This window comes from Idiotropiscis lumnitzeri, chromosome 8, assembly GCF_059441095.1.
Source record: "Idiotropiscis lumnitzeri isolate Australia: NSW breed Sydney's pygmy pipehorse chromosome 8, RoL_Ilum_1.0, whole genome shotgun sequence".
Classification (NCBI taxonomy): Eukaryota; Metazoa; Chordata; class Actinopteri; order Syngnathiformes; family Syngnathidae; genus Idiotropiscis; species Idiotropiscis lumnitzeri.
In genome coordinates, this window is record NC_142398.1 from 11,467,111 (window position 1) to 11,483,116 (window position 16,006).

The window sequence follows — 16,006 nt, forward strand, 5'->3', positions numbered from 1 at the left end:
GCTGCCCTCTTGTGAACACGGCCACAATATTATGTACACCCAGAAGCAAATGCTATCCATCCTTACACGATGCTTTGAAAACTCGCAGGGCGCTCGCATGCACACATTGACATATTCGTCGCTTATTCGCCTGCGGACATTCTTTTCAGTCAGGCTCTTATATAGTGATTAGGCTGAGGTCAGACCTGATGTAAGTTGTTAAGTCACCTGCATTAAAAAGCCGACTCCAAGCAAGCTGACGTGCGTTCATATATTCATTAATATCTCAAGATATGACCGCGGCCGTGATTGGCTGTTGCAGATAAGACTGGACGGCAATCAATACAAAATGGCATCATTGTTTCTTTATATTTTGAATATTTTTAGTGATAAGCAACTCAACATAAGTATTTCACAACACAAAAATAGTTACATTGATCAAATTAAATAATAATGAAGGGTCGCTAGAAGGTTCTCCCAGCATGCTTTGCGCCCTTGAGGATGTAAATAGCATTTAAAATGGTGTCAATTATATTCCTTTGTTTCTAATTTCTTTTTTAGTTGTTGCATTATTATATAGTATGCTATTCAGTTTGCTGTTATGTGATCATTTTAGCTTTGATGTGACACCGCGATCGTACATGACGTGATAACTAAACAAATCGGTCCTCTCACGTGCGCAGAAGAAAGGAGGCTTGATTGGCGCTGGTAATTCTTCGCACCTGATAGTTGTCAGACTACAAATTATACATGTTCTCTGCCTACGCGCAGTAAAATATACAAATATTTAATTGCGCGATTTTAACCCCAGGTCTCATCGTAACCCAGCTACAGTTAAGTGTCAGTATGACCCAGAGAAAGATATTGATGTTATTCACACCAATTTTAGTTTTTGAAAGAACTTGAATGGAACTTGAGATCAGCGCAGAAGCAATTAGGTATGTCAACTGAGTAACTCTTTAAAACTATACTAAATACACTTCGGCCCTATTTTGATTATTTTAAGCGTCATGTAAAATGCGCATGCGCAATTTGGCCTAGGAAAAAAACTTCTCCACACTCGTTGTAGAAAAAAAAACATTCTGGTTTTGATGACCACTTTTACATACTATGCTAGAATGGTGGTCATGTTGGTGCATGGTACTTAAAGACCTAAGTATGTTTTTACTTGATCTAAAAAGGAAAGCCCCGCCACTTTTGCCCAGATAAAGTTGGTTTAGAAGTTGTCATGTGGTCATTTTTCAACAGGTGATGTTACCACATGTCCAAGTACATATACCTGAAAATTCCAGTTGCTTCCCACCTCTACGCTTGGAATTTTAAGGTGAACGATACAAGGATCAAGTGTGTTGGACTGTTGCTGGGAGCTCAGGCCAATCAAGTCGATCGTGGGGATGGAAAGGAGGAGGGGTAGCTGGATGCATTCGCTCTGTGGAGGGGTTGCGAGAAGCATGACGTCACCCGCAGCATCCGCGACCCTCTCTACCAAAACAAAGGGGGACCAAAACACACACATTTGCATCGCCACATGAAACGTCAGGCGACGACAGCCTCGTCTTGCGCACCGATTAAATCGAGGTCACACAACCCTGTTTTGCTTGGCGTGGGGTGGTGATGGGAGTGGGGCTATTTCAATACCCTCTGTGTTTGGAGAGACACTGAGAGAGAAGAGGTCCGGGAGGGGCGTCCTTCCGTCTGTCTGTCCGTGTGAATGGCGGATGGGGAAGCCGCGGTGTCTGTGGCGAGGGGGGCGGCCGCTGTGATGGAGCGCTAAGCCCGAAGGAAGAGATCACACCTCGGCCTACGTTTTGTGCACGTTGTCACTCCGATCGGACGTCCGCTTCTTCTTAACATGGATCCCGAGAAGACGTTGACGTTCTGTCTCGGGCTCAAGGCTGAGGAGGTACACACACACACACACGCACACGCGACCACACACTCGCTCGCGCACACGCAAAAACACGCACGCACGCACGCACACACTGCTGTCAAAGCGCAGGCATGGATTGCTGCAGAGCATCATGCTTCCATGTTGACAAACACTGCAGCTTCTACTCCTATGCACTCGCCTTTCTCTCCTGGCTTCTTAATTATTTCCAAATTCTGAATCAGATATTAATTTGTGTGTCCCCTAATTATCATTCAGGTGAATGCTTTTTAGCGGATAAGCAGCAAACAGTCAAGATTTAAGAGTGTAATGTAAAAATATGGATGCTGTGTTCTTTTAGCTGTTACCTTTCACCTGTGTAAAGTGTAGTGTACGTATACATTGATTTGTTTCCAGCGATGCTTTATGCATGACGAATAGTTGTAGAAGTGACTAAATTGCTGATTCAGGATGCTGACAGCTCCACATTGTGGATGACCTTTCATGTTTGTATGCTGATTAAAGCTTCTCACCACTAATCAAGTTGTTCTGTGTTGCACAAGCATTTGGATGATGACATAAAAAAAAGAAACATTTTTGCCTTTGCATGCCACCGCTAGAAATTTGAAGTTGTAAAACAATCAACTTGTGATTGATGAGTCACATTATAAAATTGAAAGCCAAAGGTCCCAATCACGTTGATCATTTCATCATTTCCCAAATACGTCTGCTCGATGGGTGACTTCTTTGCACTGATTTTCCCTTTTGCTCACGCAACATTTTTGTGTTCTAGTCTACTTTTATGACACATAAAAAGCACAAAACAAATTCTTCAGACAAACCGTCTCAAAGAGACAGTCCAGCATCATCAACAGACCTTTTCGACTTCAGTGTCTGTCTTAACATCCTGAACAAGAAATGATTTCATTTTTTTTAGCCAAATTTGAAATTAAGCATAACATTCTATTAGTCTTCTTTATTTTTGCACAAGATATCTTCAAGTGTTACCAAAGTTGACAATATTGAATATTTCAGCTTTATTTGTGTTGTCATTGACCTGTTGTTATAGTTGTCACAACATACACATCAAACCTACAAACCAGCTTTCCCGGTTTGGGCATGTGATATTCTGCAAATAGTGGATTATATTTTAGAATCAAAATCGTAATTTGGGATAAATTGCTTTGACATATTGATGCATTAACCATTTAAGAAATGTAAAAAAAAGAATATTTCAGGAACTAACCATACTGTTCACCATTCGTCGATGAGGATTTTCTTGTTTTGAATATCATTAGATGGTGTCTGTGTACAATGTTGCTGTGACATTTGGGGCTCTTTGCTCGTTGGATTTTGTCTTATCATCATTTCGTGGGTGGTCGAGGTCTTTGTGTGCGTTGCTTTGTACACACACTGCAGTCGAGTGCATACATTGTTCCCCCATACGGACAACATATCCATCAGGCGGTTCACAAAAGAGTACCAAATCCAACCACAGTTGTTTGTGCATCGTGGCCTCTCACTTTCACTCGCAATTTGACACTTTCCTCACTGCGCTCCTCCTTGACATTTATACGGGCAGAACTGATTTTTTTTATTTTGTGCACACGCTGACAAGACAACATTCGGATGAAAGTATCATACACTGACTGCGGACATTTGGGGACTGTTCTGTATTATTTATTCAGCATTCATTACCTGTATTATTCTGTATGACATGCCCAGTGGCTGCTACGGCATTATAACATGAAAGTTATTGAGCAGTGAAGTGGAAATATGAGTCTACACAGTATAAACATGTAAGTAAATTCATGTGATGGAGAAGTACATAGAAAGTAGGAAGGAGCTGCATTGTTTCTTTTTGTATCACATCTAGAGAAATCCAACCAGGAACTGCGGTGCTCTATGAGAAAGTCCGGAGTGGCAGCATGTTAGCATAATACAGGACATTTCTGAGAACAGTACAACAGTAGTGAGGTGTACTGGAGGTCTAAGAGTGAAGATTAAGTGGAGGTAGGACTGCATCAGGGATCCATTCTGAGCCCCTTTCTTTTTGCAATCGGGATGTATAGGCTGATAAATGACAATGACGTAACTAGAAGAAATTGTAATTTGCAGTGAAAGCAGCGAGCTAATAATGGAGGACCATTTAGAATGGTGGAAGCATGCATTGGAAAGGAAATGAGCGATGTTTAGCCAAAGTAAGACAGAATATGTGTGTATGACTGATGATGGAGGTAGTGAGAGTGGATGAATTGTAATACTTATGCTCAGGATTCCAGAGAAATGGAAGAAAGTATCAGGTGAGTTATGGGATCAAACAATCTCTGCTAGGATGAAAAGGAAGATCATTAAGACAAAGGTGAGGCCAGCGATGATGTGACGAATGGCTCAAAGACAGTGGCGCTAAAGGAGGTGGAAGAAATGAAGATATTGAGTTTCTCGTTAGAAGTGACCAGGTTGGGAAGAATTAAAATGAGCTCATCAGTGAGACAGTGAAGGTTAGATGTTTTGGAGACTGCAAATGTATAATGGCATGAATCCCATGTGAGATTATTGAACGTTCACAATGAGGTGTTTCCTGTAATCGTCTGTTTTTCTTTAACCAGATGACGATGTCCTTGAGATACTTGGATGGGACCACCGAGGCTTCCACGGTGAGCAGTTCGACCTTCACTATTCATTTCAGAGCACTATGAAAATCAAGCCCCCGAGCATAACCAGAGTGGTCGCCATGGCGACGCACTTTGTCGGTACCGCTCGTGCGGTTACCATGTGCGCGGCAGATATCATTGCAGCTCACTTCGGGCTTTCCTGCTCTGATGTGGTCACAGTGAAATAATTCCACATTTTCTCTAGATTTTTAAAATGTTGTTTATTTCACAGACTTCAACATTTTTTTTTTTTTTTTTAATTGCAGGTGGCTGTTACCCAGAAGCAATCGGACCAACCTGCGATCAACAAGGTGTCTATATGTCTGGCTCTCTATCGCTCTATTAGGAATGGGCACAATAACCGATTCATTGCTTGTTAAGAATTTGATTGATTGTGTGAAATTGATTGTTCATGAATCACATCTTGAACTAAGCAGCCATCCATCTGTTCATTTTCTACACCGCTTATCCTCACTAGGGTTGCAGGTGAGCTTGAGCCAATTGACTTTGGGTGAGAGGAGGGGGTTACACCCTGAACTGGTTGCCAATCGCAAACGCGCGAGAGTTGTTAATCAGTTGACCCCAAATGAAGTCCACTTGGCTGCAGAAGTTCTTTTGATTCACTCTGAACTAGTTTGCTGGGTAATGAAGGAAATCAAGATTCCATAAAATATACTCAAGTCATCCTGGTGATTTGAAAGATTCTAAACACAATTTAGTTTTTCTAATGCAATATAACTAAAGCGGCATGGTGTTTGACCGGTCAGCACGTCCACCTCACAGTTCAGAGGTGCAGGGTTCGATTCCCGCTCCGAACTTTCTGAGAGGGGAATTTGTATGTTCTCCCTGTACCTGCGTGGGTTTTCTCTGGGTACTCAGATTTCCTCCCACATTCCAAGACATGCATGGTACAATAATATACAATACAACTTTATTTATTTCACAACAGCTGGAGCAGAATCAAAGCACTTTCCACATGGTTTAATACAAATTAGCAGGAAATTAGAACACAAATTAAAACACATAAATGGCACACTCTAAATTGCCCGTAGGTGTGATTGCGATTGTGATTGTGACTGGTTGTTTGTCTGTGTAACCAGTTCAGGGTGTACCCCGCCTACTGCCCGAAGACAACTGGGATAGGCTCCAGCACCCCCGTGACCCTCGTGAGAATAACCGGCTTAGATAATGGAGATATAAATAAGTTGAGTCTTTGATTAATGAGATGAAAGTTGCATGAATATCTACCCTACATTCTTTTCATAGACAAAAACTGCTTGTTTCTGAAACAACTTGTAACCAGCACGCCTGGAATTTGCCAAAGGCATGCAGGCAAGCCGCAAGCATCTGGGAGAAAGTCCATAGTGGAGCAAAACTGGAGATATTTGGTCACAAGCCACATCGTGGAAACTAAACAGATACAAAAATGACACAAAAGAAAATAACACAAGTGGTCGTGTTACTGTATGTTCTGCAATAAACCTGCGGGAGCAGGAGAAGCCAAAATATCTGCTGACACGTGCAGACGTGCAAATGTAGAGTTCAATTGGCGACCATTGTTAATTTGTTTCTTAATAGTAAGGCTACACGCGTTTATTCAAATAGTTTTGCTTGGCAAGGAATACTAATATGAAATGATTCTCGAGTCCAGCCTTGTGACATTTGCATTTTCCACTATCACTTTTCTCAGAGCACCATGGCTTCCTCCTGCATTCCCAAAACATACAGCTTAGGTTCCCTGACGACTCTAAATATCTCGTTGGTGTCAATGTGACTGTGAATGGTTACTGTATTTGTCAAGATGTGCCTTCAGACCTGGTCAAAGTCAGCGAGGCGAGGCTCCAGCCCGCCAGCCCGCCTGCGTCCCTAATGGTGACAAGCTATAAAAAAATGGAGGGATGGATGGAGATGGCGTCCATATGGACTTAAATGGTTTATCAGTGAAGTGCGCTATGAAAATAAAGTTGTATTGTATTCAATTGTTTTGTGTTTGTCAGTCAGGCTTTGAAATTCATTGGCAATTCAACGGTCCATACAAAGTTTACAACTCGGACTTGTTGCTCTTATTGGAGTTGTTATTTCCGCATAAACATAAAATCATCTATCAAAGGAAACAAAACCCAAATGCCACAGCAAAGCAATGTCCCGGAATAACTGGCATTGTGGCAATAACACGGTGTGTTGTTTTGTCCACCAGGTGGTGAATCAACATGAGGGTTCTGGTAGCCAGCCTGTAGTCAGTCCCAAGTACTGTCCTGGTATAAACAACAATCCAGGTTACCTCTGTGAGACAGGACACTGCTGCGGCGAGACGGGCTGCTGTACCTACTATTACGAACTCTGGTGTGAGTCACCAAGCCGACCTTTGACAGTTTGCATTATTCTAGACATTTGAATGCAAAGATCTCAAGGTTGGATGTTAAACTCAGTTAATATTTGCCAGCAATGACAATTTTCTATGTATAAGAGGGCATTTGTTAGTATTTCTCTATCAACGACTTCTTCCATTTTGTTAAAGTCGTGTTGTCTTTTTGGGTTAAAGATTGGGCTTTGTTCTTTCTTTCTGGCAGGGTTCTGGCTGTTGTGGACTGTGCTGATCCTCTTCAGCTGTTTCTGTGCTTACCGCCATCGCCGTGCCAAGATGAGGATCCAGCAGCAACAAAGGCAGAGGGAGATAAATCTTATTGCCTATAACGGAGCCTGCAACTACCCGTCCTCCATGCTGGATCTAAGTATGTTTATTTAAGGATATTTCTTTGTTGTGAAGTAGCAGTTCCACTTTTTAAAGAGAAAGATGTTTGTATGTTTGTTAAACCTCCTTCAGATTGTTCGACCGAATGGGCAAACTTATGTGATTTTCATTGACTGATTACATGAAAATACAAGTTAAATTGTACACTTTTATTCTAATGTTTGCAGTCAGTTGGAAATTTAAAATGAAGATATGCGAAAAGATTATTAATTGGATCAATGAGGATAGTAAACAGAAACTACAGTCTAGACCCCCCTCACCCTCCAAAAAAATATTATTATCGCTTTAAATTAGCTAAAAAAGCGGTGACAACATATAATCACTGATCAGATTTAGATTTTTACATGCTATTTATAATTTAATAAACCAATCATTGAATGATAATTTAAAAAAATATATATATTGTTAATATCACCCGTATATTTATTAGTGGTTTAGACAGCCATGTCTAACTGGCTGCAAAAGTGAGTAAGCCCCTCAATGAAAATGTCCAAATTCGTCCCAATTAGCCGTTTTCCCACTCGAGTGTCATGTGACTTGTTTAGTGTGATAACCTCTCAGGTGTTAATGGCAAGCAGGCGTGTGAAATTTGGTGTTATTTTCACACCCTCTCAAACTCATCACTGCAAGTGGAGTAATGCACCGAAGATAAATTGATTAGTTTCATAATAAAATATGTCATTCGTTTTCAAATTTGAATAATTTAAAAAAATGTGAACTGTTTATGTCATTTTTTTATAATTTTACTCATTTTCAGAGGTTATTATTTGTATCGAGCCACATTTGCATTGTGGAATGTTGCGGCCACTATATGGTGAGCTAAAGTTAAAGATTGCCGTTGATTGAGCATCGGCGAGCCTGAAAATATGCGTGCGTTCTTCTTTCAGGTTTTCTGGCCACCTTCAAGTTACCCACTTACGATGAGGTGGCAGCGCACCCCGCCACACCGCCTCCACCTTACAGCTCCGTCTTTGCCCTGCAGGGTGGCGCCATGCTCGAGCCAAGCTCCTCCTACCCCCATCACCACCTTCACAGTCACCCCTGCCCCTCTTACCTGGGCCCGGGTCCCAGCGGCTTCACCTCGTCCCAGAGCTCTGACAACTACACCAGCTGCTCCTGTGAGTCCTGCTCCCTCACCTCGCCCTGCAGCACTTCCTTCTCCGTCCAGGTGACGGACGAGACGTACGAAAGCAGTCGCATGTCCACGCCGAGTGAGACGGCGGGCGACGGTGCCCTCTTGACGAAGGTGGGGGGCAGCCGCTTCTCATCCCCATCTACGTCGCCACCGTCGTCGCAGGTTCCACCGGATGTTATACCGGTGCTCGCTCCGGATGTCGTTCCCAGTCATTCCTATCATGGCAATGAGGGGATCTCACACCCGGCTGCCCCGCTTTCACTTCCCCTTCACCCCTTTAATAGCTATCGCCCCTCACCCCACCCTCACTTGCCGCTATCACCCCTGATTCTACTACCTTCCCTGACCTCCGGGCAAGTCCAGCATCTCGTCTACTCAGACCCCCTGCACGGCACTCTCAACGAAAGAGCAGAAGACGGCTTACCTCGCTCCACCCCGTCCCCTTCTCAACGGGCTGTCCTCGCCGCCATGCGCCCCGAAGACGAGGACGAGGATGAAGAGGAGGACGAGGAGGATCACTTCCGCCACCGGCGCCTGACGGGTGATTCCGGCATCGAGGTGTGTCGCTGCCAGGTGAAACGCAGAGACCGAGAAGAGGAAGTGGGCCTCAAGGAGAGGGAGCGGCACGACAACGTGGACTGCTCCTTCCGAGCCATGCAGGGGGTCCTCTCGCCCCTGCTGGACGACCAACAGCATGGCGATGCCGTTGTCATCGTGGGGGCCTCGCTGGTCTAATGAGCAGACAAGGAAGGAAAAAGTGAGGTGTTTATGGTTAGCGTCATCCTCGTTGAGCAAGACGAGTAAGTGATGTAAATTGTGTCACTGAAGTTAAAAGTCTTGGAGGTGAGTGGGAGGACAGGAGGCGTTCACCTCAGAGAGAGGTGTTACTTGCGCCTTGATGATTGTTACCTCTGCAAAGTCAAAAGGTGCAAAAGTGTGAGGTATCATTTTAATTGATGTCGATTGCTTTATTGGTTTGGATTACATACACACACACAAAAACAACACACTTACAACAAACCATCGTTGTGGTGCACTTAATGAAGAGTCTATGAAAGGTGAATTTTAGTATTTTTTGAGTCACCCCTGCTACATCGTGAGTAAGTGGTATGATGGCACCATCCTATGCTTAGCAGCAGCGACATGATGCCTCAAGAGTGCGACGAGTTGTTTAAATTGACATCAATCGGTTTGTTGGTTTGTAGGCTTACGCAGAAACTGCTCATCTGATTCCCAAAAAACATTGTTGTGGCACACTTCCCAAAACGTGCTACATTTGGCTGGGAATCTAGAAAAGTGCATTTACAGGAATTTATTTGGGTGTTTTGCTTTTTGAGTAACCTCCTACTCCACAGTTAAAGGTGGTGAAGTCCCCTCCATTGTGCAAAAATGGGGATAAGAAAGTACACATAGGAATCCACTTTTATAGTTTGAGCCACGATGGCAGCTATAACTGCCAAGAAAAATAACACCATCGTACTCCTGTAAGTAACCTGCTATTACAGTTGAATAAACAACCACAAGAAAATCTATGGAAGAAAAAAAACAGTTTGCCCTTGTTGGCCATTCTACTTTGACCTCTTCCTCCGCATTGATGAAAACAATAATAACCCACCGTATTCACATATATAAATCTGTATGCATCATTTAACACGTCATATCATTTAATGCTAACCTATGCTATACAATCAAGTTTAGTGGACATCACATTTTGCCTTGACCACCACTAAACATCCAAATCAGTTGGATGAAAATCCTGGAATGAATCAATTATAAAGGGCATAGAAAATAATCACGTTAAGCAGGAAGAAATTATCACCAATTGTGTTTTTTATTGCTATTTTTTAATTGGAAATGAGAAGCTCACTGAATGTTCTGAACCCCTGTTTTCACCCCAGTACTTTGTTGTTCTTGTTGCAAAGTAGTTGAGAGTCACTCATCAGTGCTCCTACTGGTTGCAGGCCAGTAGTGCACTCAGTTTTGACTCCATTGCTTCAAGATGTAATTGATCCATTCCATTGTAATATAATAATTACAGGATGACCATCCCTAATGTAAAGAAAATTCATTGAGTTGATTTTTTTGTTTTTGTAATATTTTCTTTCAAAGAGCAGCTCCTCTGTAGAAGTGACTCATACACTAAACCAGCGGTGGGCAAACCTTTTGATTGGCAGGTCTCAATGGGTTCTAAAATTTGACAGAGGGCCCTGACCAGAAGCAGATGGATGGGGTATTTTGGTAACCTCACATCATCGGAGAAAAAAAAAATACATTTAATTTGAAATGAAAGTGAAAGTGAACAAAAGCACTACAACAATATATATGTCCACAGTATTTATTCATTTAATTTTTCTCAGGTTCGGCGGGCCGGATTTAAACGTTTAACGGGCCCCCGGGCCGTAATTTGCCCACGCCTGCACGAAGGTGTCCTCTCACCAGCTTCATGTTATATCCATGGTGTTCAAAGCTTTATATGGTTAGTATGGTGCAACTCTGTTGTATAATTGGAAACCATACGTTACTGTTAAATACACTAGCTCTTAAGTGTGTATCATGGCTGTTACTGTTCAAAGGCAAAGTGATCACCTGACTCTCACACACTGATAATGAATGTAAAAAGCACTGTAATGAGCTGGAGTGCTTCTACAAGTCATCTGGACATTTTTAAAGTGGGAAGAAAAAAAAAACACAGGGAAATGTATGCAGCAAGGCAATACGATCTTTGATGAGACGTGTTTTGCTTTTCAGCGTTCACAAATATTTGTAGTCAGTTTAAATGTAAGGTTTAGTCAGACTGTTGTTTTGTACTTCAAAGTCATTAGTTGTACAGTAGAGTGCCCGCCTCGGTGGGTGGGTGACTAAGGAGCTCTTGACTGAAGTATCACCTGGGATTGAGGGAGGTTACCTAGTCCTGGTCGAATCTCCATTTTATGGAAATAGCACACACACACGCACACACACATACACAAACTGTGTTTGAGCATAAAACTAATGCGCATTCTTGTGCCCCTGTTGTTACCATGAGGGACACGGTTGATCGACAAGTGACCACGTTTTGATTTTATTGCGGCAGATTTGATCCTTTTATGTGTGAAAGTGATGCTGACTGTTGGCTAAGATACAGGAAAACATTAATACAAATGTGACTTTGCAATTGCTTGATTTTGAAAGGCCAATATGACAGGCTGTGTGTTTCACAAGGAGTGAGTGTTTTGACGGATACACTAAGATAATTTGGACACTTAAACAGTTTGCATGGTTTTTCCTTTATACATCACCGCTGTAAATTGGACAAAAAATCATCAACATATGATTGAAGTTTAGATTTTGATATGGCATTTTCCATTTTGGGAATCCAAGCCATTTTATGCCACCGTGTTTAACACATGATGGTGGTGTGCTTTGAGGTTTACCTTAAAATTTCACCAAAAAGCCAAACACCGTGACTGCTGTGGTGCCTTGAAATATAAGTGACCAGACTTGTGTGTTTTTTTAAGATACAAGCTGTCATGTATTTTGTGAATTTTATTTAATTTGATATATTTTTGCTTTGCAAGTATAATCTTCAGATATGAGTGCCGTACGGTGGCAGTAAACTCAACTCCACAGGAAGCGGCACTATGGCAAATAGTGAAAGATTCTTCAAAAAGATGCTTTAAGGTATTTAATGGCGCTCCCTGTTTTTCTTTCAAAGTAAACATGAAATTAGACAAAAACAGCCAAACTGCATTGCTAAATGCTAACTAAAATGGAAAATAGCATTGGCATGTTGTTGCATTTCCATTCATTTCAATGAGATAAGATGATTTGAGATTCTAATGTGTGATGTTGCTAGCATGGTCATGGAATTAATTAAACTTGTATCTCAAGGTGCCACTATGTTTGTAAGTCGACTAGCGACCAGTCCGGAGTGTAGACTCCCTCTCACACAAAGTCAGCTGGCATTGTTTCCTGGTCACTGATGACCCTTATGATAGCAAACACGATTGAAAATTGAGCTGAAAGTTGACACTTCAAAACCATTACGGTGGTGTGTAAAGGCGAAGTCATACAAACTGTAAAACCTTGTATCAAGACGTATCGTACATTTCCACCTTCCTTTAAATAATGTTGTTGATTACCACTATCGGATGTGTGATTTAAAACAGCCTGTGGTGCCTCGACTCTCTTTAGGCATCATATATTTTCTTGCTGCTACATGAGCGAGTGCGTGCGAGCGAGCGTGTTTTTGTATGTTGTGTGTCGTACATGAAATGGGTTTTAGCTGTGCTTTTAAGTGGTCTCTTTCTAAAAAGACAACGCACACGCGAGACTCGCGAAAGTAGTATTTAGCAATAGTGTTCACACTGTGTTTCCTGACTCTGGTGAAGGCTGGTTGATGGGAAACACATTGTTGTGAAAAAAAAAAAAAAAGACTTTTACCTCTTTCGTACTGAGCCGTGAGCTGTGCTGGGCTGAGGCCCTCGATTGTACATATGCAGTATATATATACTGTAAGCATTTGAATTGCCTTTGGCTTAAATGCTTCTCCCAAGTGCAAAACAAGAAAGTGGCTTCATTTAGGCTCACTTCGTGGCCTTCGTGTGTTACCAATACTCATGAAATATCTTAAATGATAAGGTTCCTAAATTTTCTTCTGAAGGTCCAGTTAGGTGTTCCCAAGATTTTTTTTTTGTTCATTTTAATGTTTCCTTCAAGACTCTCCTATCCATTATCTCTCTGATATTTTTTAAAGACATAAATCTATGAAGTCAAAATAATTTGACAAAATTATTAGGCCACCAGAAATAATCATATCATGACTGACGAAAAACAGCCAAAATATTTGCCCACCGAACACTCTCCTCCAAATGTATTGGGACAGTGAGGCCAATTCCTTTTATTTTTTCCGTCGACTGAAAACAATTGGGAATACAAGAGTTGAACATTTCAGGTTTTATTTACATCTCTGATGCACAGCTTTGACATAAAATCGACCAGCCCCTTTTCATAGAAGCAAAGTAGATTGTTAGCCCAAACCCTGCCACGAATAGTGTAAATCTGTGAGCAGCTGATACCCTTCCCAACAGCTTTAGCAATGTCTATAAGTCCCACAAAATGTTGTCAAAGCTCTTTATTGATTCATTGATTTATTGGTTTGTTGATTTATTGATTTGTTGATTTATTGATTTATTGATTTATTGATTTATTGATAAAAAGGCTATGGCCTAGCTACTTTTAGCTTCGCTCCTTAAAGCAACAAAATTCTCGGCAACAAGATAGCACCAAAGCAATATTTTTAGACGAGGCCTGGCTAAATTAAGCTTCTTCATTCACTCACTCTGTTCCTTGGCAACAAGCTAGGACAAGATGGTGACAAAGTAATATTTTCATATTGCACATGACTTTGGCCTGAGCACCAAAACAGTAAATAGGTGTGCACAATATGAATTTTACCAGGTGTTGTAATTCTTAGCTACGGCATTTTAGAAAAAAAATCCTACTGTTACTGAGTGTAACCCTTAGTTCGTATATATTACTAAATATATTACTATATTACATATTATATTATTATTATGAAAAAAAAAACAAGGACAGATTCTGAATTCGCCCCCCAAAAAATTATTCAGAAAAATTTACTTTCATCTCTGATTCAAAAAAATTAAGTATAAACACTTTTGACCAGTGAATCTTCAAAGTTGTTTGAATGCAACTTTATGGCAGACAATATTTGATGATGACTGATAATTGCTTTTACATTTTTTAAATTTTGATTGAAAAATAAGTATCTTAAATTGTGGCTCCAAGCAATACTAGTGACTGGTTGAATAAATGAATACGGAAGCAATGACTGATGCCATTTTAAATGTCTTTTTTAATCCTGTAATTTCCAATGTATATTTTTTACATTATGATTATCAAGATGTGGGACATAATGAAACGTTCTCAGCCCCACAAAATGCTGAAAAAAATAAAGCTGACAGACTATGTCCACGCTGAATGGAATTCCAGGTATTTTTGGACTACAGTTTGCCCCTTGACTCAACATAATGGTAATTGGTAACACATGAGCACCACCGAGCGTTGATTTCACACTGAAGCCGAGCTGTTGTGTGTTCCTTCACTGTACATAGAGAACACGCTTTTTATTTTGCCTTCTGAGCAACTGTTTTAGATTAAACAGGGCCACACTCTGGCCTCAATGAAGGCCACGGGCCACTTTAAGACTGTTACTGAGTTTTGACTGCAAAGGACTGTTCATTGTCTCCTTATCAAGAGAGCATTTCCTCTATATTTTTTACTCGAGTGAAGCAGGGAATTGATAGGGCAACATGCCAGGAATACAAAAACACATGACTGGTCACCCACGACTGTTGATCCTTTGAGAAACATTTATTCTTGCGTATAGAAACAAACAGGATTTATAGAAGTACACGTGACTCTATGTGAACTAGTTCAGATGAATATTACTACAAGTTGTGGTGTTCTTTTAAAGCTATCTACTATCTGTGCTGCTCTTCCGTGTTGTAAGCATGTGTGAGAGACTTAACTGTTGTCGTGCAGCTGAAAAAACAAAACACTGTCGCTTATCATGAGGCCAAAGTTGATTGTCATGATATTGGTCTATATGAACATCCAGGCATGTTTATTATGTCTGGCAATGATTCAAAATCTCAGTGTGTATAGCATAGACACCTGTGGTGCATACTCTGATGTGAAATGAGATTCTCTTAACATTTTCATATATTTGTATATTTATTGAGTGCTGTTTTCCAGGAGGTTGGTTTGGATATTGTCCTCTCCTGATGTTTTTTTTCTTCATTGCTGCTTCTGGAAGTCTATCATGTTGGATACAGTCACCTACGCTACTTTAAATCAAAGACAACTGTGGATTTGGTGACAAAATAAAGTGAATTAAAAAAGCAAAAGTGTGTATTCTCTTGTTTAAGTTGTTTTTGGACATCATTCTGTTATAAAATAAAACAATTTTAAGAAAACAAGAAACTAAAGCGAAGTCAAAATGGATTTGGCTGAACCCAGAAGGTGTGTCCTATAATTGTTCCTTGTCGAAAAGACCAACACATTTACCTTATATTCACCATGCTCTGGTTATTTGTCTTGTGTCATCCACGTAAAGAAATGCTGCATAAATATGATATTTGTATTTTAATAAATAATTTACGGTATTTCATTTAGGCAGCATGGTGGTGTTGTAATTAAGCCAATTTGCCTCATAGCTTAAAGGTCCTCGGTATGAATCTACGTTCAGGCTTTCTAAATCAAGTCTGTATGCTTGTTTATGGGTTTCCTCAGAGTACCGCGTATCCCGACTACTGCCCGAAGACAGCTGGGATAGGCTCCAGCATGCCCGTGACCCTGGTGAGGGGAATCAGTTCAAAAAATGGAAATTTTTTTATTTGAAATAAATCAACAACCAATTGTTTCCTGAGATAAATGTATTCATACATTTTAATATACAGATTTTAGTGCGAAACAGCCACATTTGTTAATATATCCAAATGCTCTTTGGACCGTATAAAAGAACGGGAATGTGGGCCACGAGCCATACTTTGACCCCCGGCACAATCTCCAACAACACGACGTAAATTGGTTTCACGCTGCCACCTGCTGGTGAGAAG

The 16,006-nt window shown here is 41.0% G+C and overlaps 1 protein-coding gene across 2 annotated transcripts; it reads left to right on the top strand.

The window, feature by feature from the left end:
* The first annotated feature begins 1,308 nt into the window (after positions 1-1,308).
* LOC148332154 (uncharacterized) lies at positions 1,309-15,281 on the top strand. Of its 2 annotated transcripts, XM_088303519.1 has the most exons (6): positions 1,309-1,882; positions 4,456-4,503; positions 4,767-4,811; positions 6,698-6,845; positions 7,071-7,232; positions 8,140-15,281. In XM_088303519.1, the coding sequence occupies exons 1-6, from the start codon at positions 1,832-1,834 to the stop codon at positions 9,120-9,122; spliced, it is 1,437 nt and encodes a 478-aa protein (XP_088159645.1). In that variant the 5' UTR covers positions 1,309-1,831; the 3' UTR covers positions 9,123-15,281. The 2 variants fall into 2 exon arrangements, with proteins under 2 accessions (XP_088159645.1, XP_088159646.1); XM_088303520.1 differs by lacking the exons at positions 1,309-1,882; positions 4,456-4,503; positions 4,767-4,811 and having other exon boundaries at positions 6,840-6,911.
* Positions 15,282-16,006: the final 725 nt, after the last annotated feature.